Below are 25418 nucleotides of genomic sequence, written 5' to 3'. Positions count from 1 at the left end.
AGTGCTAATGAAACATTACATTCATAACGATAGCAATCATCTACCAATCGCACTCCTGATTGAAGTGTACTTATAGCGCCAAGCACGTTGCGTGGCTCAAAGTTAGATGGTATATATTATTACTGCTGTCACCTCTCACTCTTATCCTCATACCCATCTCCGCGCCATCCCTTTCTACAACAAATATTCATAAATTCATGTCACTTTGTGATTGATGTATTTTAATATTGTCCGCGCCAGTAATATGGGTTGATTGACGACAGGTTGCTCAAGAGAGATTTTGAACACTACACTTTGTCATGTCGAACAAGTTGGCGTCAGAATAAACACTCATTTAATGCAATGAAAGAAAATTGCCCTGTCAAGATGATGTTTGGTTAAATGAGGCAAGCTTGTTTCCCCTAATCATTATCATCATTACCGATGAAATAATGCTAACCAGTCTGATGCAGAGCGTTCGTAAAGGTAAAGTGGGATTTTGTCGAGGCGAATGGAGCTTGGAGCTTGAAAGGTTCGGTTTACCATCGGGAGCAGTGATTTAAAAATGTTCGAAGTATCACATTTGATGCATATTGTAGGTTAGTTGTGTCACGAAACATCCTACCATATAAAAATTTTGCAATAAAGCCTTAAATATAAGGAGATGTCACTGTTTTTCTCATTAAACCATACCTGTAGACGGTTTAGTCAAGAAGCATTCTTATTATGACTATTGTCTACATTTTGTATATTTAACATTAAGAGTGATTATACTGATTCAAATTTTTACATTGGTTGTTTCTATCCCTAACTCTCATTTTAGAACTATTTTGAAGCACTAAAGCTGGGTTTTTGTTTCATCTGCAAATGGTAAATAATGCCTTTAATAGTGGGCACGATGAAATTGGAAAATTGAATATTAATTATATAGCAACAGAGAATGAGCCAAATTTGACTGAGGTTAGAGTATAACATTGCATGATGAGAAAGTTCAACAGATAAGAATGTTAAAGGTCCAGTTTACCTTTGGGAGCAGTGATTTCAAAAATGTTCAAGATATCACATTTGATGCATATGACCAACAGTGTAGGTCTGTTGTATCATAAAACATCCTACCATATGAAATATTTGCAATAAACCTAAAATATAAGGAGATATCAGTTTTTTTTTCTCAATAAACCGTAACTGTATACGGTTTAGTCTGGAAACATTTTTATTATAACTATTGTTCACATTTTGTGTATTTAACAACAATTAACATCGATTATACGGATTCAAATTTTAAAAGTGGTTGTTTCTATCCCTAACTCACATTTTAGAACTATTTTAAAGCACTAATGCTGGGTTTCTGTTTCATCTGCAAATGGTAAATTATGCCTTTAATATCCAACATCGCTAAACTAAACAAGAGGGTGAATGTTGTCAGCATGTAAAGATGCTTCGAAATGTCAAAGGCTGGATGAAGCGATGCTATGAGAAAAGCACAGATTTCACGGAACAACATAAAAGTTTTTTTTTTTTTTTTTATTCCTATCGAACTATAACGGGTTTGTCTTTTTTGGACACATCTTGGCTACATTTTGTATGCAGGCAAAGAGCCATATTGACCGATTTCAAATATGATAGTACATGTAATAACAATAAGGTCTTCTTTATCCAGGGTAGCACCACTGCTCTACCAGAGGGCCCTGCCATTATCATTACCCTGGCGTTGCCAGGCACCATTATACACCTGGGTGGAAAGGGACGTGGTGGGTAAAAACATCTTGTCCAAGGACATATGCACCGGGCCGGGCGGGAATCGAACTCGGGTCCTCCGATATGGAGTCGGGAGTTTTATCCACTATGCCACAGCCCCCCCCCCCCCCCGTAATAGCACATGATGAAGAAAAAGCAAGCTCTATACACACAAGAAAGTGATTGAAACTCGTGAAAACATCTAGAGAAATCATTACATCGCATGACATTTTAAGCTGTCATCAATACAGCACATTTAAAGATTGTGTGCTACCGACTAGTAGCAACCGAAGTGGCGCTGTGTACGTAACAGTAGACCCTGTGGTGGAACCATCAGGGAACGTGAGGTACACAACATCAATCAACATCTTTACTTTCCCCAGTGCTGTGGAAATCAGACAATCCTGAACAATGTCACACATTGAGGAGCCACAAAACTTGATAAAAATCGTGTTTTTCTGTGATATCAAGTTCGTCTACGTTTTTGCTTTCCAAAATTAATTTCGTGACCCAGAATAGCCGAGGACGTGTTATCGCGTGGACTTCATAATCGTCGGGTCTGTAGACATGGTAATAGAGTAAAACACGATCCTTCCTTGGAACGGAGGTTTCCCATTACATATTATGCGGTGCTTAAATGTCATATTACAGAATTGTTGCCGCTTGCTCTGTTTTTGTCCTCGGCTTAACCTGGTTTTGAAAGAATGTGGTTTTACGTGACCGAACATACCATATGCCGACCACCACAATGTTATAGCAGTTTTCACATGAGCACCGATTTTATACCTACCAGATGACATGTGCCTCCGTCTGAGAAGAGTCTAAATTGTTGGGAGGGGGGGGGAGGGGTTGGGCAGATTTACGCCGATATTCACAGTAACTACAATAATGCTACAAATAAGGTTAAAGTAGTAATCTATCTGAATTCAGATATCCAAAAAAAAAAAAAAAAAAAAAACTTGCCATACTGACAGGATGTTCTGATAAGATGTTGGTTATTTAAAGGAGTCATAAGATTGTTTGTCAGTTACCAATGGATAAATCCATGTTGTTTGTGACAGAAAATGAATTGAACAAGCTAATCAACCGATACACACTGAAAGAATGCACAAAACTGAATTTTAATTGCAGTCGTCTGCAACTGGAAATAGAGGGTAAATAAGAAAAGTTGGTAAGCACGAACTGCATCGTGTGAACAGGCAACAGCTTTCCCAAGAGTAAGAAAATTAATTCTTGAGACAAGATAATGTTATTACGCCTCAATATCAGATTACATAATTGAGCATTATCATTTTGGTTACAAGGATCCCCCCTACCGCGCTACGAAACGTGTTCCCTTCTTTCCTGTGATATCAGAAATAAAATGAGGTTAGCTGGAATCAGTTTGTTTTTCATTGTTATCATTTAGTGGATTTCCTAAAGTGTGCACAATCCCAGAGCATCAGAAAAGTCACAATTAAACCAACAATATCTGAGGAAGGAATGTGTTGTGAGATGTTCTGCTCCGTACGCAATGATAGGTTGTGGTTTACTCTGGTATGCCAGGAGGCGATGGCGGCACACACCGCATCTGAATCCTTGGTGAGTTGGGGAGGAGACAAGACGATTGACTAACCAAGCACGACCAGGAGTGGAGTCGCGCCAGACTTCATGCCATATCACAATCACAGTAATCGACGACGATGTCTTAATCGCTATATCATGTGTTTTGTAACGCGCAATGAATCTTCTGATGATCATGAACATACAGCACCCCCCCCCCCCCGCCCGCCACCCGTCCACCAACGTCCTTTCAGCTCCCGTCTTGAGGGCAAAATAATTACGCATTACCGACATTCCGAACGATTCTTCGTGAATGCAATTCTTGCTATCCACGTTCTCTTCTAGTTTCAACATGTGTGTTGTATTAGTATGTGTGTGTGTTGTTTGCGTATATATGTGTGTTTTTATTTCTTTCTGTCTGTCTGTCTGTCTGTCTGTCTGTCTGTCTGTCTGTCTGTCTGTATGTCTGTGTCCATGTGTACCCCTGACGTTGTATTTCTGAGGCTATGTAGGATTCTTTGTGTGTTGGAGGCGGAGGGATAAAACCAATGCTATTGCAGGGAAAGAGGTTTTGATCGCTCAGTGATGACATATATGACGTATTGTGTTCATGATGGTTCATGAATGTTCGTTAGGGTTGGTTTGTCTACAGAGAGAAGAATTAGCTCTTTGGCTGTCGCTTTCATTAGGTGGATGAACCATGACATTGTCTCTCTTGCAGAACTGTATTTGCAAAGAAAATAGAAGGGCGCTGTTGGTATATATACTCACACTCACAATAATATGTGCAAAATCATCCATACGATGTTATATTAAGTCATAAGTTTTGGATACAACCAATTATAAAACATAATAAAGAGATAACACAGCACACGGGTATTTAAACCTGTCAGTATCGATTTTACTGGCATAAAGGCTTTCCATTTCCATTCATATGAATACGATAGCTGTGACACAATCCGTAAGCCCCGTGTCAGATATAATTCCATTGATCCTACGTTTAACCGGAGGATGTGTTTTGTGCCAGACCGTTTGCATGTATCTAGGTGAGCGCCCAAACTGACTCGGATAGCATTCCGATCTCCATCACCTCTAGGAGACTAAAGTAAGAAAAAAAAAATATAATGATAATGGGATGAGAGAAAAATGAGCGCGCCGCCCACGATGACGAGTGGCCAATCTGGCCCGTCACCCTCTCAGCTGCATAACTTTTCAAATGCAATCAACGCTCAAACGGTTTAGCTTTGACAGCCCGATTTTCATTTCCTAACACCACTGTGTCTGACCCAATATACCGGAGTAATGAGACGTGACGTGTGTGTATGTGTGAAGTTCAAGGTCACATTCTCGAAGATGACGAGATTCTCGTCCTCTCTCTCAGTATCCATTGAAGATGAGATCATGTATCAAACAACGGTGACGCACTTCAAAGGAAATTCTCAATCTTGTATTTGACAAGCAATATTTGTTGATGGACCGTGCAGATTTCAGCTAATGTCACTACATAATTATTATGTATTCGTTAAAAATACAATGACCAGCATAATATCACACATTTCTATGAGATTGTGACCAAAGGAAGTCGCAAGTCGCTTTTCGCTCCGACAAAGTACGGTACCTTACTTTGCAGGATTCACATATCATCGTGCCATCGTGGCACATGTTGAATATTTGAAACTTTATCAGGGAGGTGATCCCTGGTTAGATCACACCCTCACCCCCCCCCCCCCGCCCCCCCCCCCCAAAAAAAAAAACAACAACCAACAACCAACAACAACAGTAACAAAATAACAACAAAACAACAACACTATTCTGACATGTGTCTGAAGTCATGTTACTTTCAAGAATGCTGGGTTTGAGGGCTGTTTGTCTTGCCTGACTTGGGAGTGTAAGTTGACTGTATACTAATTAGGCCCGTAACATGCTCCATGATCTATCCATTCATTCTGACGGTAACACGTGCCCAAAACCAAGCCGAGTCAACGGCTGATTCTCCAGACTCACGTATTCCGGAGGAAATGTGCTCGACTAGGGGTCTAAATCCCAGAGAAAGAGCATCAAACTCCTCAATAATAATTATTTTCAAAGAAATATCGGAGCTGCGCAGTGCTCACTGTTTATCCATGAGCGCTTGTCGGGACTCAAAATCTTGATCCGAGGGTCTTTTGAAATTTGATTTTATCTTGATCTCTGACGCCGTTCTCTTGTGATTTTATCGATTGCATGTCATCGCGACAAACGAATCAATTAGAGCATGACATTGGAAGGGAAAATGTAAACAAATGGATTTCATGCCTTGGTTTCTAAACCCCTGATCTTCAGGATCCCGAATAAAGCCCATACAATATGGCGCCGTGAAATTTTCTCCGTCCATAGTATCGCAGTCAATGATCCCTAGGAGATTTCTTCGGAACATTTTCTTCAAACAGGAGTGGTACCAGCACGGTGTACGTGCATATATCATTCCAATTGTGATGTCAGCAATGAAACAGGGTAAAATAAAACCAACAACCAAACATAGATTGGGGAGGGGGTGGAAAGTATCCGGATATTACCGCTGGAATCTGGTGGGTAGATCCCTACAAGTGACCAAATAGCTTGGGGCTCACCATGGGGGACCAGAAATGCGCCCTTCGAACCCTCATAACGATGATTATGGTCCATGTCATAATCACAACATTCAATTAATGATCATTAGAGTCGTATTGAAGTGCCTACCTGACAACGCGGGAGAGCGATCTGTCTTTTAAAGGGGACAGTTCGCCAGAGCATTGGCAGAAATATGACAGAAACTGCCGTTCATGTCGGTATTTAATATCACGGAATGTGCAATCGGAGCAAAGATGGACCATGCTGATGAGATGAAAATAAAATCCCTTTCCATACCGACCTAGAATGCAAGTTCCAAGACAATCAAATTCTTGCACAGCTGTAATCCTTTTTCTCGTGGGGTAGATTGACATAGTGACTATACTGTCTGAAGAGCGCGAAATGCGACTTTCTTGATTCCATCTTATTTGTCTAGTGATGACCTCACCATTTCGTTCGGGCATTTTGCACGCATAGACTAAGATGTAATTCTATTATGTATTTCCTCAACGGATCTTTTGACAAAAGGCATTAGCCACAAAGAACCCATAAAGGGCAATGCAGGAAAACATATAGTCACATAAAATACTGTCTCAGGTATATGCCGTTCCCGTAGCAGCCAAAAGTGACATTAAGGATCATCGTGTGTAGGTTCTTCAGTCACCACTGGTCTTTGTATTGACTCGACATGCCTGCCGTATGTATGATATCTTGGTGTGCATGTAAATGCATGTTTTACTGTACTTATAACAAAATGAAAGCGAACTATCACAAGTATCAGATTGGAACCATATATTATGTTAATCTAACACACAAAACTCATTGGCCATAATATATTAGCTGCAATAAGCAAAAAAGAAAAGTAATTTCATTTCATTTCAGTATATGCTTAGGCCGTTGCATTTTTTTCTTGCCGCTCATATTTTGTTGATGCAAGGAATGAAAAAGGAAATCGTTTTAAAGTCTTAAATCCCTTTTGCAAACGTCACGAAATTTTGCACGCTTGAAAAATAATGTCTTCAAACATCGTGTATGAAATCTTATGGAAACACACCTCAGAGATTTTAGAATAAGAAATAACAAGCTATACCTCATGTCACTGGAGAATACGCTCCCCTCTTGTACGAAGAAAAAAAAAACTGATGGAATTTTTTCGGGATCCAAATGAATTCACTGGAAATCTGGAGTATATTAGTTCCCCTCCATCATAAAGAAGTTTCCTGCTTTATCATTCCGAGGGAAGGTCTGAATTACCTTTACCTCTATACGAGGGACCAGTTTACAAAAGGAATCTTAATTATCAGGGTTGCAAAAGTAGCCTATATATAATTCTCTACATAAACCTGTTTCGATTCCAGAAGATATTATTATGGTCCGCCTCTCTCTTCTTGTTATTCTCACAGTTGGCACAGCTGACAATGTATGTCATGCTTGTCTTCATTTCATCCCTTCACGATTCAGACGTATTTAGAACACGATGAAGTGGCGTGAATCGGTTATAGGGAAATATATTTTTGGAGATAAAATGACCGGCGGCAGAGATTAGAACCGATGAATACTGCCGTTACTCTTCATCGAGGCTGCGATGAATACAGTATAGAATAAATCCGTAAAGATACAACGCTTTCTTTATGTCACCGACGAATACTGATATCAATGCTGACTGAGTTATACCTCAGTACTTACAAAGAAATAAAAAAAGAAGATAAAAAAGAAGAGAAAGAAGCTGCCATATACAGTCGGCACCTTGCACTCGGTTTCCTTGGCGACGCGAAATCATCGGTTACATAGCGCGCCTATAAGCTCACGTGCACATGTTTAACAATGCGGAACTGTTATCCACTGCTTTTCTATCAAACTTGAATCGTCCTGATTTAGCTCAGACTGTACATCGGAGAAGGCGATCACTTGTGATGTATCTTACATCTGGACCTGGTCTTTTCGAGAAGTGCAGTGAACTAGTTTACAGGCCGGAAATACGTGACAGAAGAATCGATGATGCTATCTACAAACACAACGTAATGAATACGAAAGACACCAACAGCAGCAGCAACGTGATGATCAACAAAGGAAAGGGAGTGGGAGAGAGATTTGGCACGAAACATGTAAACGGACCATGAGAAGATTTGTGACAGCATTCCCAAAGCACATCACATTCCAATAATTGATCCCATTGTAGGCTTTAGTTCCCTAACTATTTTTTTTTTTGTTTGCTTTCTTGTGTTCATAGATTTATATAGACCAAGGACTGAGTTCTTATCCTACGCTTCCATGCATGTTCATTCACATATTATGTTATGTATCATTCCTTTACGAAATGATATGATTGCGATAGGTGATGACGGACTAGGCCTTTTTTTTATCGTCCACCTTTGTGGCAGACTGTGAACTAAATTCAGTTGGCCTATATTAGCGTGTATTCCCTGAACTCCATTTTAATGACCAAACCCTTAATTCAATAGATGTTGATTCCCCTCTTCATTGTGAATAATAGTCATTGACCCTTTCATTCATTAGTATTTTGCCGTCACGTGTACAGCCCTGTGTACGGAACGGATTGAACAACAGCCTGACCGGTGCTCAAAATGCAGTCTGCGTATTGGCGGCTGGTGTGGAAACTACCGAATTGAATGACGCGATACTAATGCGCCGAGCAATAGTTTGCTTTGTCATCGGACACTTTAACACCACCATACCTTTCAAGGTTTTGACAAGATCGATTTTGACACGGTTGTACACGCCATGTACCATTTTATTTCGAGTCGTAAAAGTGCATTGTGATTTGTAGAATAAATGCATTATTAACGCCTCATTAAACTGAGGCAGCTGAACAATACTCTTGTTCTGAATGACTATACAAGGTAGTTCCCATGGGGAGAGAATAAGAAAAATGCAGACAATTTTTGCTCCAGGGAGACATTTTTTTAATCATTGTCAAAGCGAAAGCATAAAAGAATCAATAACTGAGTGTTTCGAGTGGTTACATCCAATGTAAAGACAGATAGATAATAACATATTACATGTCACTGATTGCGTGAAGGCCCACAATACGTTCGTTTTTGATCTGGGAAGGCCACTGCGTTTTTACCCAACTAAACCTGGTCCAGAATGGGATGGTACAGTTTTGGCTGAGATGAGGATTCAGATTCTTATTGCAAGATAATTAGAAACCACTACAAATCTAAAAGAAATTCAAGTTTATTTGATGAAAATCGTTTTTTAAATGGCTGATATTTCCAAAAACAAAGCAAAACAAACTGGTCTTAATAAAAAGTAGGTCCCACCTTATATAGCTTCATTTTTTTTTTTTTTGGATATCTCGGCCGTTACAAAACCGATTTTCATTGAATAAACTTTGATTGATCTTTAATATTTCATTTAAGTGGTTTCTAATTACCTCGCAAAAAAAACAAACCAACAACACACACCTGAATTCCCATCTTAACCAAAAATATACCATCCCTTTAATTGGAGCACTAATCACCAAACTCTCCAGTCTACACGTACGATCACTCTTATGCTGCACCTCACAGGTTTAATGATATTTTGAAATGCGAGTAGAGAATAGAACTTGGCGAACAGCAATGTAACATAACGGACAATCATTTTACTTTTCACGGCAGGGAACCTCAATCTAGCTCTCGCGGTTCGTGATAGAACATTGTTGGAGTGTGTGGAATAATGTGTGGAAGATGATTGGAATGCTCAGTGTGTGTGTGTGTGTGCGTGTATGTGTGTGTGTGTTTCTTTCTTGTTTATTACAATACAGATTGATGTTTTTCTCTCGCCAAAATCTGACTTGCAATAGAGCATCAGTTACTGTAGTACATGAATGTCAGCATCCATCAAATCCTGGTTTAAAACCACTCGTGGCTTGTTATCGCTCAAATTCAATCGATCGTGGTTACTTCCTTTCTATGTATGCACTGCAATGGTAATTTGCATATCGAGGGGCGAATACGAAGCGAAATGTCCTCATTGAGACTTCAATACCTTCTGCAGATTTCACGCTGGTAGGATACTAAAGAGTGAGTGGTTGCCATAGTTACAAATACCATCTGCGTGGCCTTACTTTCAGGCTCATGCGCTGTTTCTTTCTGGTCTCCTTTATATCACGTTCGATATATTCAACGTTCCAGGGCAGATTTCTCAATATCCAGTCCGTAGAGATGAAGGGATACAGTCTTTCACTAGAGACTGCGCGTATGCCAAGGAAGTCGACATGCTCATAATGGAATCTCTTAAAGATGTAATCGGCGATTGGGGGGGGGGGGGGGAGCCCTGCACCCACACCACAGCTAGGAAGCAGGCACTTATTTAATGTTTTAAAATTGATTTTTTTTTAAAATACATTTTTAGTGTGTGTGCATAGTGCGGGTGTATGTGAGTACAAAACAAAGTGTTCGAGACGACAAGATTGAAGTAAGTGCTTCGATCGATACATGTATGGATATAAGGAGGGGATATTTGATTATTAACGAGAATATCCCAAGCTAAAAATTTTGCTTTTTATAATGATGCCAACAACTAATGAAAGGAGAGGAAATATATTACACCTAGTACACCTGAACCATCAGTTAAGGTGCAGTAATATGAAAGCTCGGATCTGGATTATAATTACTTTTCACATTTCTCATAATTATGTATATACGGCACAGCGGCATGTGATCGGAGTTACACAACTCGTGTCTTTGTAGATGGAGATTAACCATGAATGTGAAGTGATTCACCACGTTTTTCCATCTCCGTGTGCTTAAATAATATATCCTTGTCATATATAGGCGAGATTACATTTTTCTTCTATTAGTAAGAATATATCGATGGATAAATTATAGAACTGAGGTACATATTTTCTTCTGCAAGAACTCCTGGTAAGCCAAACAGTTAAGTGAAGAGATACATTTTAAGTGTTAATTTGAATGTTGCTATCCTGTCATGACATTTGGGGATATCCTGATTTCTAATGCTAATTCATTCTATAGTTATACACAAACAAATCCTCTGTCTTCTAATGTCTTATTGTTGTTTGTTTGTTTGTTTGTTTTTCCAAGTTGGGATTTGCAAAAGGAGGGTATATTTTGGAACTGCACAGGTTTAGTGTTTATGCGAGACTTGTGCAGTAAAATGGGCTTGACCAGTAAGTGCTATGTGAACCATCAGCGAGATCTTGAAACGGTATTTGTTGGTGAATTCGAAGCCAGTGTAGCTCTGTCAGGAGAGGAGTGATCCTTGAGAATCTGGATCTACTACAGATCAGCCTTCACTCGCACCAATTTGAGAAGCAGGAAGTCTATGATTATAACAACCCGTTACAGAAGTCGGGAAATGCATATGCGAGAATGATTATTTTCAAACTGCATGCCCTCATAAATGTATTTTTAATATACCTCTGAAGTTATGGTAGATAATTTTGCATATTATTTTATTTGTGATGTGTGCTTCCACTTTCCAGTACAAGCTCGCCATACACAGGAATATATATGAAAAAACAGAATTGATTTTTTTCCTTATATGAAGAGCTTGCTTCCAAAAGGCGCTAAATCCATTGAAAATGATGGATTTAGCGCCTTTCGGAAGCAAGCTCTTCATATAGAGAGAGCAATTATTGTGCTGCGATGAAGTTTAAGCATCGCACATGTCTGTACGTCTCTGTTTCATATTGTTTTTCTTGGAATCCCGAGTCAACGTTGGTGTTAAATTGTTGTCACGAATACAATACTGTACAGTGATCATAATGAGCTACAGTGGATGAGCTATCATCACCTCTATAACATAGGCCTATACTTTGCGTAACAAGTGTGTATGTAAAAATAGTGTTTGTGTGCTTTTCGTTGAAGTATAGGCTATATGTATATATATATATAATATATATATATATATATATATATATATATATATATATATATATATATATATATATATATATATATATATATATATATATATATATATATATATATATAATATATATGAAGAGTTTGTTTGCAAAAACCGATAAGTCCATATTTTGTCAAATGGAGATATTTGCAATTAAAGGTCAAGAAAAATAAAGAGAATAATAAGAAAATTTTTGCTTCTTTTGACCGTAACTTAAAAAATATACCTTTATATGTAGTGACCAATATATCATTTAAAAGGTATCATTTTGTACTTTGTGACAGAGACCGTACTTCAAAATCTTCAAAAATGGACTTATCGGTTTTTGCAAACAAACTCTTCATATATATTAGGCCCTACATGATGTATTATTGTAATTTACATTAGCACATACACGCATGCAGACAGACATACATGCATACTATTAAACGTGTATATATAATCAGCATATCTTTAAGGAGAAGAAAACGTAATTTTATATGTTTGACTTGACTATGTATTCCAAAAAAAAAAAGTGAACAGTTTAGTGGTACTTGGGTGACCTTGGTATCAATCATCAACAAAGCGACATAATTCCACCCACGTAGCACCCCTAACGTGTGCTATATTTCCCTCGATATGTCGCGGTCTAAATAAAGATGCCGTGGTCATTGACGATTGCGGACTGCATACACGGCTCGCGACGGTCTACGTGACTTGCTTGGAAAGTATGAAGTCGACGATGAAAAGAAAAATGTGACACAAGAGAGGATCTTTGTAGGTTTACTCCACCATAACAGATTAATGTGAAGGTTTTCTTAGTCAGACACGCGATATTGCTCTTTCCAGGTCAGTGTGAATTCTCAACAATAACTATGTCCGTAGCCAGACATGACGAGCAAACTTTGTTTTTAGTGTAGCTTTTCTTCAAAATGTTTTGCTGAATAAGGAATGTGATTAAAGTCATTCCTTTAATAAAACATCATAATGTTTCACATTTTAATTCAACTGCAATTGATGCGATTTTACCAACAAGGGTAATTTATCGGGTGCTGTTCGTTATTCCGAAGGTTCGCTTTTCCGAAGGGTCGTTATTCCGAAGGGTCGTTAATCCGAAACACGCAATTCCCTATACCTAGAGGTTCGTTAATCCGAAAATGAAAAAGGGTTCGTTAATCCGAAAATTTGTTTCGTTATTCCGGAGGTTCGTTATTCCGAAGATTGATTAATCCGAAAATGAAATTCGGAACAATGAACCTTCGGAACAACGAATCTTAGGAATAAAGAGCCTTCGGAATAACGAACCTTCGGAATAACGAGCTGTAACCATTTTATCTGTCATTCGACGTAACATTCACGTGCAGGTTTACAGTTATGATAAATTAGTGGTTGATATAATACTTAATCGGTATAGACTAGATAGAGGCGTGCTTTGAATTAAATGGATCGTCAGTTTACGACACAATACGGAGCTGACTGTAAAAAGTTGTTAATGAAATTCCATGTCCATGAAGATGGATTCTCATATCAATGATACCACATTGGTTTTTATAGCTCAGGTGCACCCGTATAATATTACAATGGGAAGGAGTATGCACATGGTAAGACCGACGCTGTGGCGATGGACTTTCAAAATACGACCCTTGAAATCTCCTCCCAGGGCTTGCGTGGTTACGTCGCTAGCAACAGACCGTTAATCCGTTGTCAGGTAGATATCATTTTAATGTAGTGTGAATTCGGGAAAGCACGTGCGTTTATTTTGATGCTTCCGGAATTTGATGAGGAAACCCGGCGGCTCTAAATTCAGGAGACGAAACTGATAGTTGTCTTTTCTTAGCATCTCAATATAGATTGTATGGAAAAACCAGGCTTTCAGTCATTCTTTCCAAAGGAAATTTCAAGATGAAACATGTTTGAATTAAATCACCTTCAGTCTAGCGTAAGTTAACGTCTAAAAGCTCATGCAGCGCCGAGAAATATAGTAAACAATAAAGAAATTGATAACAAAGTTTGGAAGGGTACATTGCTCAAGATAAGCATTATTTTTGCATGGATATGGCTACATACCGTCTCTCGATGACAATTAATTGATGAATCAATCAATTGGTTACCTTGTACTTTCGATCCAATATCAAGTTCTCCTCTATTTTGCTACCTGCACAAGAGACGTGATATAATATTTGATGAGTATTCAGTGATGAGCATGACCAGGAAAGAAACGTGAAAGTGAAAGCTATATTATTCTACTGATATTTTTCCCGAAACTTTGCTCCAACTTTGAAGATAACATTTAACAATTTGTTTTGCAGTAAATGATTAAATTAAGAGATTTTTTTTTTTTTTTTTGTCAAAAGAAAGTATTTTACCCTGAAATGCTAATATGACTACCTCATCTTTGAAGTTAGACTGAAGGGGAGGGAAATGACTAACATGACCATTGGATTAACTTCCCCTGCCTTTTCACAGCTAATGACAAAAACTGGATTGTTGTGATTTCTGTGTATGCTTATGGGTAAAGTATTCTACAAGATCTTTACAAAACAACTAGATTGCAGTAAGAAGCTGCATTATATTTACGCAATTGAAAAAAAAAAATCCATATTTCCTTTCTTTCTGGCTTGTCCCTGCTAGATATTATAACGATCATCATCTCCATATTGGTCTTATGGTCAAACCATGCTGTCAAAAACTTCGGAGCTGCAATGTCGGCTTCTTTGAAATGCCAATTAAAATAGTTACATGGTGATATGGTTCCCTTATCAGGGAGACAAACCGATTTGGCTTATTGATGCTGAACGTGTTATCGTGTGCAGCGAAAAAGAGGGAATACAGTAAGCATTTTTGTGTATATGACAACAACTTTGGGGTGATGCTAGAATTTCACAATATTTGGACAGGAGCAAATTTGGTTGGATGAAGAGGATTAAGATACAGTATTAGTGTTCAAAAGCAGCCGACGGCATAAGGGATAAAATGTGTTTAATTTCCTGATGTACTCGAGTATTCGATGTTAATTGTATTGTTAATCCAGACATTGTGCAAAGATGCTGTGAGCCTTTGCGATCCCTCCAATGTCGATTGAATTCCGGTACAATGTGTACTGCAACAATGCCAAGGTTCTACTACAGAATCAGACTACCTACTATGATCGAAATCCTTAGAGCAAAGAGTAAATCAGGTGTTTTGGTGTATTGTCTGTTTGTTTGTTTGTTTGTTTTCAGTGGATGAGTGTGAAACCGGAGTTACGATCAGGGACTTTCAGTGTTTATTTGACACTTTGAATTATTATGTATGCGTAGATGGAAAGACGAGATTGACTTAACTGATGATAACTTCACACTGTTTTGATTCTCCAACCCCTTCACATATTATATATATCATAAGATGCAATTAATGCTTCACTTTTGAATCAGTGTCTTGGTCAAACTGAACACTGCTCTCATGTCTATTTTGTTATCATCAAAATCAATAATATCATTGCCTACGTTGCTTTCGAACAACAATGTTAACATGAAGAAATCCAAAGTCAGCACATGATGATGACAAACAGTTATATGTGGATCATGATGAGCAGCAGGGATGTGGATTAACTTTTACTCCTCTTTTGACGTTACACAATGATTTCACTTCCTGTAAAAGGAGATCAGGTGATATACCTAGTGTCAATGCACTTTTTGACAATCATTCACACATTACATAGTACGTATACCCATAACACAAACCAACTCACGCTTGATTACCCTCAAAGTCCGTTTACATCTTCGAGTCTCATTGTCAGTCATAGCTTGTATACCGTCGGGTCGAGTTGACTGGAACCCCGTCATTCATCCAAAGTCGTCCCCCTCCCGTGTTTGCAGAAAGAGTGCTGGACGCGACGCTTTTCCACGCCCTTTGCAAGCCGTCAGTATTGGCACTTTGGCATGCACATGCGATGCGATCTCGATAATTTCGGTCAAAACGAGACAGAACGCGAGTCTAGTGGCACGAAATGAATAGTCAGGGGTTGATCAGGGATGAGCATAAAGAAAACAAGAAAGACACAAACGAAAATTGAGTAGGCCTAAGTAAACAAAGGAATAGCAGCTTGCTCATGTCTCTGATTTTTAAACTATGACATCTTATAAACCCGCCATTCTCGATGATTACGTACTGACGAGGGAACGTTTTAGTAAATTAGTCAAGAAGTCTACGTTTCGGTCGGATACCCTTGTGTTTATCACAGTTTCTTTCTGCGGGGGTAAAAGGTTAAAAAATTTCAACGAAAGTTTCATGTTACTTGCATCAAGAGAAAACGTTTCTTTTCTCATGATACCAGTAAGTTATCATAACAGCGAAAATGTCCAGTGAAAGCAAAATTACAACTAGCTGTTATTAAAAAAAAAAGCAAGTTCGAAACAAACATGCTAGGAACCTTCTAATGCATGGAGAAGACAATAGTAGATGGTTATTACGACGCTGATTGTAATCAATGTTATTAGTCACTGTGTTAATATTATCATTGTAATTATATTCATCGTTAATGATATCATAATTCTCATCCTCCTTACATTATTATTATCATCAACACCGTTGGTTGTCGTCACCGTCATCACAACCACTACCATCATGATCTGTCGGCGTCTTGTCAAGACATTCCACTTGCTGGCGTTGTATGCAGAAGTACATCAGTCTGAAACTAGGATCCACATCACCTTTACATCTAACATTTCCTTTATTCCATGTCATGTGATTACGGCATTGTGCCTCCGTCATTGAACTGGTATATACTGTACCTCGCCCAAGACAATTTAAGGTCTAGTACGTTCAGATCACCAAAAAGTTGAAAGGCAGACACAAGTATTTTTTGTTTTGTTTTTACTTCGAGTCACAGCATCATAGCAAACAATAATTGCCGTCAGTATCTCAACGAGGGGAGTGTGTGGGCCCTCATTTTTCTCACCAAATTCGAAAGTTAGACAGCGTGTCTGGTCGTAGAAATACAGAGAACGAGTGGAATTTACTCATCTTTGTTTGGTCGATCATGTGGAAATCGGGGGTTTTAACGGTAGATTTAAACGGGTAATTAATGGCGAGTTTTGAGGTTTCTTGTCTGGACAAGCGGCTGAAAACGCCTTCATTGTACGATGCATTCGATAATACGGTATTTACCACTGAATTGGGTCAAATTTCTCAATGAATGCACTTTCCTGAGCCATCTTTAAGCATAAAGATGGGACGCATGCATTGTCGGAGAGCTGAACGCAGCTTTTGCCCACATTACCCACTTATAGGTGGTATCATCTCTGGTACATGTTATCACATGGACATTTTTTTTTCAGAGTTATTGACTATCGAAATATATTACGGACTCATTATGGCATATTTGAGTGCAAATACAGTTGAGAAGCGCCTTACTCTCTGAAATATCACAGTTATTCATATCGTAAATATATTTAAACATAAAGTTTCTGGTAATGATATTACTTACAAAAGCTGTTAAATCTCCATTCGCTCCCCCCTCCATTATGTGCAAGCCATATTTCTTTCCTGTCGCATTGCTGTACGAGCGTGATGTGTATCACATACAAGTCCATGCATGTTATTAGAATGCTAATACGAAGTTGCTAGCTGTATGTAAGAATACAATGCTGTATTCAAATCAGTGCCACAGAAACCGATAGATGTAATATAAACTTATCAGACTGACACATTTCGCTCATGATATAATATCAGACGTATCACAATTTCCCCAATGAAATGTAACAGTCACTTTTTACAGGGATAGTCTAAGTTACTCATGGTGGAATGTTGTATCTGTGTGATCAGTGAAATCAATGTCCAGATTATCAAAGTGCCTTGGATCATATCACACCCAACCCATTAATCATCCATCGAAATGAGAAAGTGGATAACATTCAGAGTTGTGTGACGTAAGGAGTTCTCTCGATTTCAAAACAAGCACTCCACGTGGAATGTTACGCAACTCAATATAACATACCACCAGTCGCCTGACACCTCGTGGCCTTGTGATTGTTCGGCAGGTTGCCAATTTGCGCACCGCACCATCCCATCTTCGAAGGTCTAAGCGTTAAGCAGACGTTTGTTTTGATTTTTGATATGGGGATTCGCAGGTTGAAGACCTGTCTAACCAGTCATGCGATGATTTGGCACAGTAACTGCACTCCCTACTTAACACCAGCTATTCTGACAGATCTGTTCAGTCAATCAAAAAAAAAAAAAAATAACAACAACAACGAAGAAACCACCAACGCTCAAAAAAGTCGTTAATACCTTTTGATTGCCTCTTTATTCTCAAAGACTTATCTGTTATAAATAGAAGCGAAAAAGAAAGTGAAATATGTCATGAAACCCGTCTTACACAATAAAACTACCGAATTTTAGTGAAAACGGTAAACAGACCCCTCTTCCGACCCCATCATCTACACACCCACAGAGAAAGTGGTGAATATCGCTTGTCGTCGACTCCTACATTAAAATCAGACATTGCTGTCTCAAAAAAAAAACAAAAAAAAAACAAAAAAAAAACCAACTTGTTGACATGCATCAATAGTGATTTGTTGACAGTTCCGTATGTAGCATAGTAAACCGGACATAATCTAGTTTCGTTACACGAGCTCGTAATTAACATGAAATAGTCATGGACATTATACTTCTGTGCAACAGTTCAAGTTCTGTGTGAGGGCTGGGTGTTTGCTTGGTTTTATGTTTACCTTCATGATTCCCCTGAATATTTGCTCTCTCTAAATTCCTTACATTGGAAATCAATCTATAAGATTTTGGTTAAGGACAAATCCAAAATAAGAGTGAGAAAAGAGATTTAGTTCTAAATCTTTAGATTGAGATTTTCAATCTAATTTTTGATTTGCCCCTCGTCTCAATCTAAAGAATTTAGCGAGTTGGTAAGTGCAACGACTGTAATGTCATATTGTGGACGAAAGAGAATAAATGGTGTTTAGACGGAGACAAAATAGGCAAATTCGTTGTTGAGTGAGCCTGTCTTTCTTGAACTCGTAATCCCTATGTCCGCCTGTTTTTTATGGCAACCCGACAAGCTATGACCCATTACCTACCTGACGTATTGTCTTACAACCCCGCTCATGCTCTCCACCGGGGCGATGAGAACAATAAAAATTGGATCAGAATGTTTGAAATGTCAACAAGTGTCTATGATTTCAGATTTTTGGATCGTTACCCTGGTTGCTAGTCTCGAGCCGTAAAGGGTGCCTCAGAAGAGTGCCATGCATTCAGCCTACCACCAGTCTACATGATGTTCAGGATACGTTAATGTCTGATGTGCAGGGCCCAAGTACGACTTTTGGGGAATGAATATTAGGTTGGGTAGAATAGGAATCTACCAATATTCAAGTTTATCCAGCAAGCGCATGAATCGAGGAATCCCGTTTGATTTCTGTTTGAAAACCATGTGGTGCTTCGATGGGAACGGTCTGTGCCTTAAGCGCAAAACAGGCTTCTCGCAGACCCGCTATAGTTTTTGAGATCAACCATAGGCCTATAATCAAATACGGACCAGGGAGGTGAGTTCGTCTCACCTCCCTGGACGGACACATCATGGTTGGGTGATGATATCTACGAGCACAGTCTTGAAATGAGCGTTGCCACCTTGAGATTTCGTAGAACGATTTCAGACAACTTCAAACAAACTATAATAAAAAGCGACCATTGGTATTGATTTTCTCGGTGGCGTGAGTATTTTCTCATTACACTTATGATTGGAATCAACACCCCTTATCAATATAATGCGTATTATCTAATCGTATACCCGACCAATGACTGGATGTCCTCGGATACTGTGTACATAGGTCACCCATCAAAGTTTGTTCATGTCCTGTTGTAGCTCCATGGTGTGTGTGATCCCCTTGAACAGAAGATGAAGATTTCATCACCTGCAATGAACACAACTAATGTACCTTATATGATTGGATAGACCCTTGCCGGCCCGGTGTAACGACAGTATGCCCTACAAGTAATAATAATAATAATGATAATGATGATGATGGTGATGATGATGATGATGATGATGATGATAATAATAATAATAATAATAATAATAATAATAATAATAATAATAATAATAATAATAATAATAATAATAATAATAATGATAATAACAAATTCTTATATAGCGCATTTCAGACTTGAAAAGATTTTCAATGCGCTTTACAAACAAATTATACCTCAATACAAAATATAAAACAAAAATTACAATTTACCAAATACAATATATTACTCTATACAATAATTATTTCTTATACGTACATAAAGGGTCATAGTTGCCAATACATCTGACATTACTACATTAATGAGTTCAAATTCAACAATCATAATATGCTATTTTGTATAGATAAGTTTTGAGTTTTTGTTTGAAATTGTCTATTGGCATCTCACTTCTCAGTGGGTCTGGCAGAGAATTTCATAAAGTAGGTGCGGCAGAAGAAAAAAACAAAATACAAAAAGTGCCTCTCGAACTTTGTCCATTGACAGTGCACTGTGTGAATATGTGTAGTCTCTCTTGTTACAGAGAGGTGATATTTCGTCTCACCCCTGCTTGTTAAAACCAATCCTTGACAGTGCATACTTATATGTATAAACAGTTCTACTCATTCAGACTGCAACTGAACAAATTAACGTATTGTCGAATTTGTTTATCAGAATGAAATGCTCCTATCCAGCGTACTTATAATGGGAAGAAATTATGAAAATGATTATGTTTTGTGGAAGTTGACGAAGAGCGCTAAACTTGTATCCTGCTATATAGTTTGATACCCTATTTCGTTTCATCGTGGCATGGTCAATTTTCCAACTTTTTCTGTTCTTGGATGATGTTTTGCTCCCTAGCAACGAGACTTGGATTTCGGTTGACATATATCAACGTTCATGGACGTGATACTATTGATGAAATTCCGTATTGGTTCAACAGTAACCCCTGGATAATCCAAGGGCCAACTTCGTTGGCATATGAAATGATGTAGACAATTGCATGCCAGCTGGTGGTATGATATCAGATAAAATTACCAGGGGACTGTCAGAGGGTGATGTATCATACAGAGCCTGTCTCTAAAGTTTTTCCCTTCCTCTCTTGCTTTTTCTCTCCTGCCCCTCCTCCTGCTCCTCCTCTTCCCACCTCCTCCTACCTTTTATCTTTTCTCTATTCTTTCTCCCTACTTTTTTGTCTTCCTCCCTTTATCTCAATCTATATCGTTTCCTGCTTATTTTCATTTCATTTCATTTGCAAAAATAAATACATATACATTGTAATACGACCTATTTTCTAGTCGGGTTGAAAAAAAAAGCTATCCGAAACCGGCCTAATGTCTCTGTTCTTTGCCTTGATATCATGATATTTTCTTTACATTTAGACAAAAAGTAACCTTTCTGTTCGCATTGTCTTTTCACATTTTCATCTTTCCGCTTCGGGTCTAGGGCAATTACCCCCTGGGCAATTACCCCGCACCCTTCCCCTGGCCCTAAACCTAGTTCTAATCCTGAACCTAACCCTAACCCTAAACTAAACTCCTAACCCTAAACCTAACCCTAACCCTAATCTTTACTCTAACCTTACCACCGACCAGAAATTGGCCGGGGGTAATTGCCCGGATACGCGTTTTGATGTATATTATACATCTTAGAATTCTGCTGCATATTGTGAATTTGAAAAAGGTGTTTACAGTCTCACGACCGATCATCATTCGAGCGATCATGATCTTATTCATTTTGTGGAAGAGAACTAAAGACTGCAGTTATGTAAATATGCGCAAGTTTCTCATTTCCCCCCCCCCCCCAAAAAAAAAAAAAAAAACAACAACAACAACAACAACAACAAAAAACCAACAACCCTACAAATCATATGATAATGTTACCGTCTCGTTGTATACATTGAACATTATTTTAACCTCCGTCTATTCGTCTGTCTGTCTAACTCTAACCCTCCCTTTCTCTCCCCACCTCCCTCCTTTATTTGTCTCTCTCTCTGATAATGTGCCTTCACCAATTTGATTTGATATCCCTCGGCGGTCATAATATAATATGTAAGTTACTTCACTGATCAATGTTTTATTTTATCAATCATTCTGCGGCAGTCGACAACGGTAAGGTGCGATGAAATCGCCTAGCATTCATTATGATAATTATGATGATTACTTTGCGCAATTTCACGCATCTTACTGTTTCCGTTATCTTCTCTTTCCAGCATTCACTGTGAGGTTCGTCACGAGGAGGTTTATTTGGGAGTACGACCCCACCCTAGGTGAGTCCTTCATCTTTACTAACACTTTATCCCTCCACGGTACCACCTTTCTAGGGTCCTCTCGACAATGTACAGAAACATGTTGCCCACGGGACCGAAAGACATAGTTTATTTCACATAGCTGATTAACAATTGTAGACTGCATTGTCTCTGGATGTTACGTTGATTGTCATTATCGCCATTGTCTAGTGTTTGTATTTTCACCTGTGCAAAGTTCTCGGGGCTATCCATAATACTCTTACGTGAACTCACTTCCCTATACAAGACAGTGTCCTCGAACAAGCTGCTGTGAGATAAAAGCATAGACACATCCAGTCTTTCTTCTCGAAGATAACCATCCGTGCTATGTTTACAGTTCAAACAGTTTCTTATTCATCTTCGTAAGGTTTTATATATCCATCCTCTTCCATGGCCAAAACCTTCGCTAATTCCATGTTGTAAAGATAAGGTCTTTGCATTTCGTAATGTTTCACGTGTATTGAACATGACTACCTTATTTCAAGGGTTTCAAGGGAGCAATCACACGGGGCCTTTAGCAGGCTGCAATGTGTCAATCCTCCTTCACGATTCCCAAGTTCAGAAAATGCCCCTTTGTATTCCCCTGGGCACGGGTAATGACTTTGGAGGACCCTTGATTATGCAACCGTTATGCTACTTGATATCGGAGGCCCATGCGTGAGGCCGTAAGTGGGTTTGTCGATGATCGTAAGTCTTAAATCTGATTAGGATCATCGTGGCTTGTCCTTCCATCACTTATGATTGTACAAACCAGGATATAAAGCTGTTCTTTCTTCTTTATTTTCTCTTTTTGTTTGGGGCGGGGGTGGGTGGGGTATAATGGCGATAGATCCTCCTTGCCTTTCTTCCGGTCTTTGAGATAAGAAGAAAAATGAACATTTGAAGTTATTCACTTTCAATTTTGAACCGACACTTTGTTTGACGAAAATAATGACATTCCCCTTCGTTGATACCTGCGGGAAGTGAATTCGTTATAATGGGTAACTGTGGTTCTCGTTGTAGTGGACTTTCAAAGTATTTACTTCCGTAACTTGTTTGAGAAGAGAATAACTTTAAGTCTTGTTAGAATGAGGAGGCCATCAGTTGGACATTCATTTTCTCTCCTCGTTGTCAGAAACAACAGTTTACACAGGTACTCGCAATCTCTATGTAAAATCTTTTATTGTCTTCCGGTCCTCTGTCTACATATGCCTACATTACTTTCGTTTTTTAAAACAAAAATGACATGTTCATGTGATTTTGTTCTCGTGTTTGATTTGCAGAAATGATCTACCGGCATCGAGCCTTCTTTCCCGAAGAGACAGCTCCAGTTGACTTCGAAATCCTAGATACAGCTGGCCAGGTAACTATGACTGCAGAGAGAAAACGAGCCATACGTGTGACGCATAGACTGGAAAAGTGTTGTGTAATTATCACCACAGGAATAAACATTATTTTCAATTTAACCCCAGTGGCAGAGCATATAACTCAGAAATGAAGACGAAGGTGTATGAACGCAACGTCGTCTCTTCAAATTAGAAGACTGTAATATGTAGTTTAGCTGTCAGTATGTATACAACATCTTCTGGTGGATTGCACCACTGGCTTGTGATCGGGTTCTGATGTTCCCAACAGTAATGGTGAAAACACAAATCTGCAGCATGATATGAAAGAGTGCTTTCATCTTGATGCCGTATGTTTCATTTCTCTTTTCTCTGCTCGTTTTCCTCTCCAGGAGGACAAGACGGAGGAGAAGATGAGATGGGCTGATGCCTTCATCATTGTCTACTCCATAGCCGATCGCTGCAGCTTTGACGAGGTCATGCGTCTTAAGTTTCTCTGTGCCAGAGCGACGTCGAAGCGATCACACGATCCCGCTATCCTCATCGTTGGCAACAAGCGCGATCTGGAGTACGACCGCATCGTCGAGACCGACGAGGGTGAGGAGCTTGCCAGAAGCCTCGGCTGTGCTTTCCTCGAAGTGTCTGTACGGGAGTCGTTTGAGGAGGTCTACAACGCGTTCGAGAAACTCATGAGCGAGTACCGTGTTCGGAAGCGGACATCATCGACTACGCAGAAATTCTCATTAAGAAAAAAGAATAGTGTCCCCAAAATGGACCTGGACAATTGCCCACCGCGGCCGCGTGAACGCTCTACCAGCTTCGTCACACCCATGGGGCTGATGAACAGAAAGTTTGACCATGCGGTTATGAGCGACTTGTCAGATAATGAGATCGCAGAATGACTGTTTTTACCGCCTTGCATGCGATGATGTGGTTGATGCGGTTGGTGCCTCCATGTTAGCGGTTACAAGTTGTACTTGGTGTCATTGTATGACGATGTCTCGTGTGACATTACCGACTGACCGATAGCCAAACTGGCATACGCGCGCATACGTTTAAAACCTTCGATAGTGACCATTTAATGTTGTCAAGTGACGTACGCTATGTATCAAATACACGGAAAGCCACTGCCAGAAATGCCTTCCTGAGCGTAAAAACGACGAATGCCATACATAATCATTGGCGGAATGACTCAAGTCATCCTGTGACTGCAAGATGATCGACTGACGTTTGGTAGGAAATCAACGACATGAATAAGAGTTTCAGCATTCATAGTGAACAATGCAGGTGTGATATTTTGCAAGTACATATAGACAAGATGGCTAACCATGGTCTCCGCAGGGATGTCATCATCGTGCTCGTACTCTGATTCATACCTGTTGGTACTCTGTATTCTTATGAGCTAAACCCACGCCGCAAATGCTCCCATTGAAAAGAGGTGAATGTCGAATCTACTTGCCTTATTTTTTGTATATCATCATCAGCTTATGGAGGCAATGTTGAACATTGACAGAAAAGGAGCGAATGAGACACTAACGGTGTATGACCTGTATGCCCTCTGTTGTTGTTTAACAGCATTCATTCCTATTTACGATGCACAATGTGTATGTTGTATTATAAGAGAAAGAATTTTATATTATTGTATCTAGTAGACTCCATACAAGGACCAAACTTGTGGAATGTGCAAAGTTGGCCTTAATAATCCATGTCATGCCATGGACTTTTGTGCTTTTTTTTTTTTTGCATGCATTTGTAGCTGCTTAATGGTCTCACTGAACACGAACGCAAACGGCTATTTTTTTTTTAATCTATTTGTTTTATTCTTTTTAAATCCAGGACAGTAATTTCTCGGACGACTGTAACAAAGGTGAAGAGAGGTTCTTACTAAAGAATAACAACTGCACTCGCAATATTGCATTTCCAACTGCTTGTACAATTTTGCATCAAACATATCAAATATAACCCCTTCTCAAATTTTTTCTCCTACAACCATACAACGACAAAGCATTTGACAGACATGACTTTCAAACATATAATCATGCAATCGTAAACTATCACCATCTCGTTATTATAATATTCGTTATACGTCTATCTGATGTGTACAACTTACT

General features: G+C 39.0%; 1 protein-coding gene across 1 annotated transcript in view; it reads left to right on the top strand.

Annotated features, from left to right (window-relative positions):
• LOC140229188 (ras-related and estrogen-regulated growth inhibitor-like) overlaps positions 1-24814 on the top strand; it is a 41190-nt gene extending 16376 nt beyond the window's left edge. The window contains exons 2-4 of the mRNA XM_072309455.1: positions 21911-21967; positions 23248-23327; positions 23700-24814. Coding sequence (XP_072165556.1) covers positions 21911-21967; positions 23248-23327; positions 23700-24209 — 647 coding nt within the window. The 3' untranslated portion in view covers positions 24210-24814. The remainder of the gene's footprint in view (positions 1-21910; positions 21968-23247; positions 23328-23699) is intronic.
• The last annotated feature ends 604 nt before the right edge of the window (positions 24815-25418 follow it).

This window comes from Diadema setosum, chromosome 5, assembly GCF_964275005.1.
Source record: "Diadema setosum chromosome 5, eeDiaSeto1, whole genome shotgun sequence".
NCBI lineage: Eukaryota > Metazoa > Echinodermata > Echinoidea > Diadematoida > Diadematidae > Diadema > Diadema setosum.
This window is presented reverse-complemented; position numbering and strand designations above follow the sequence as displayed.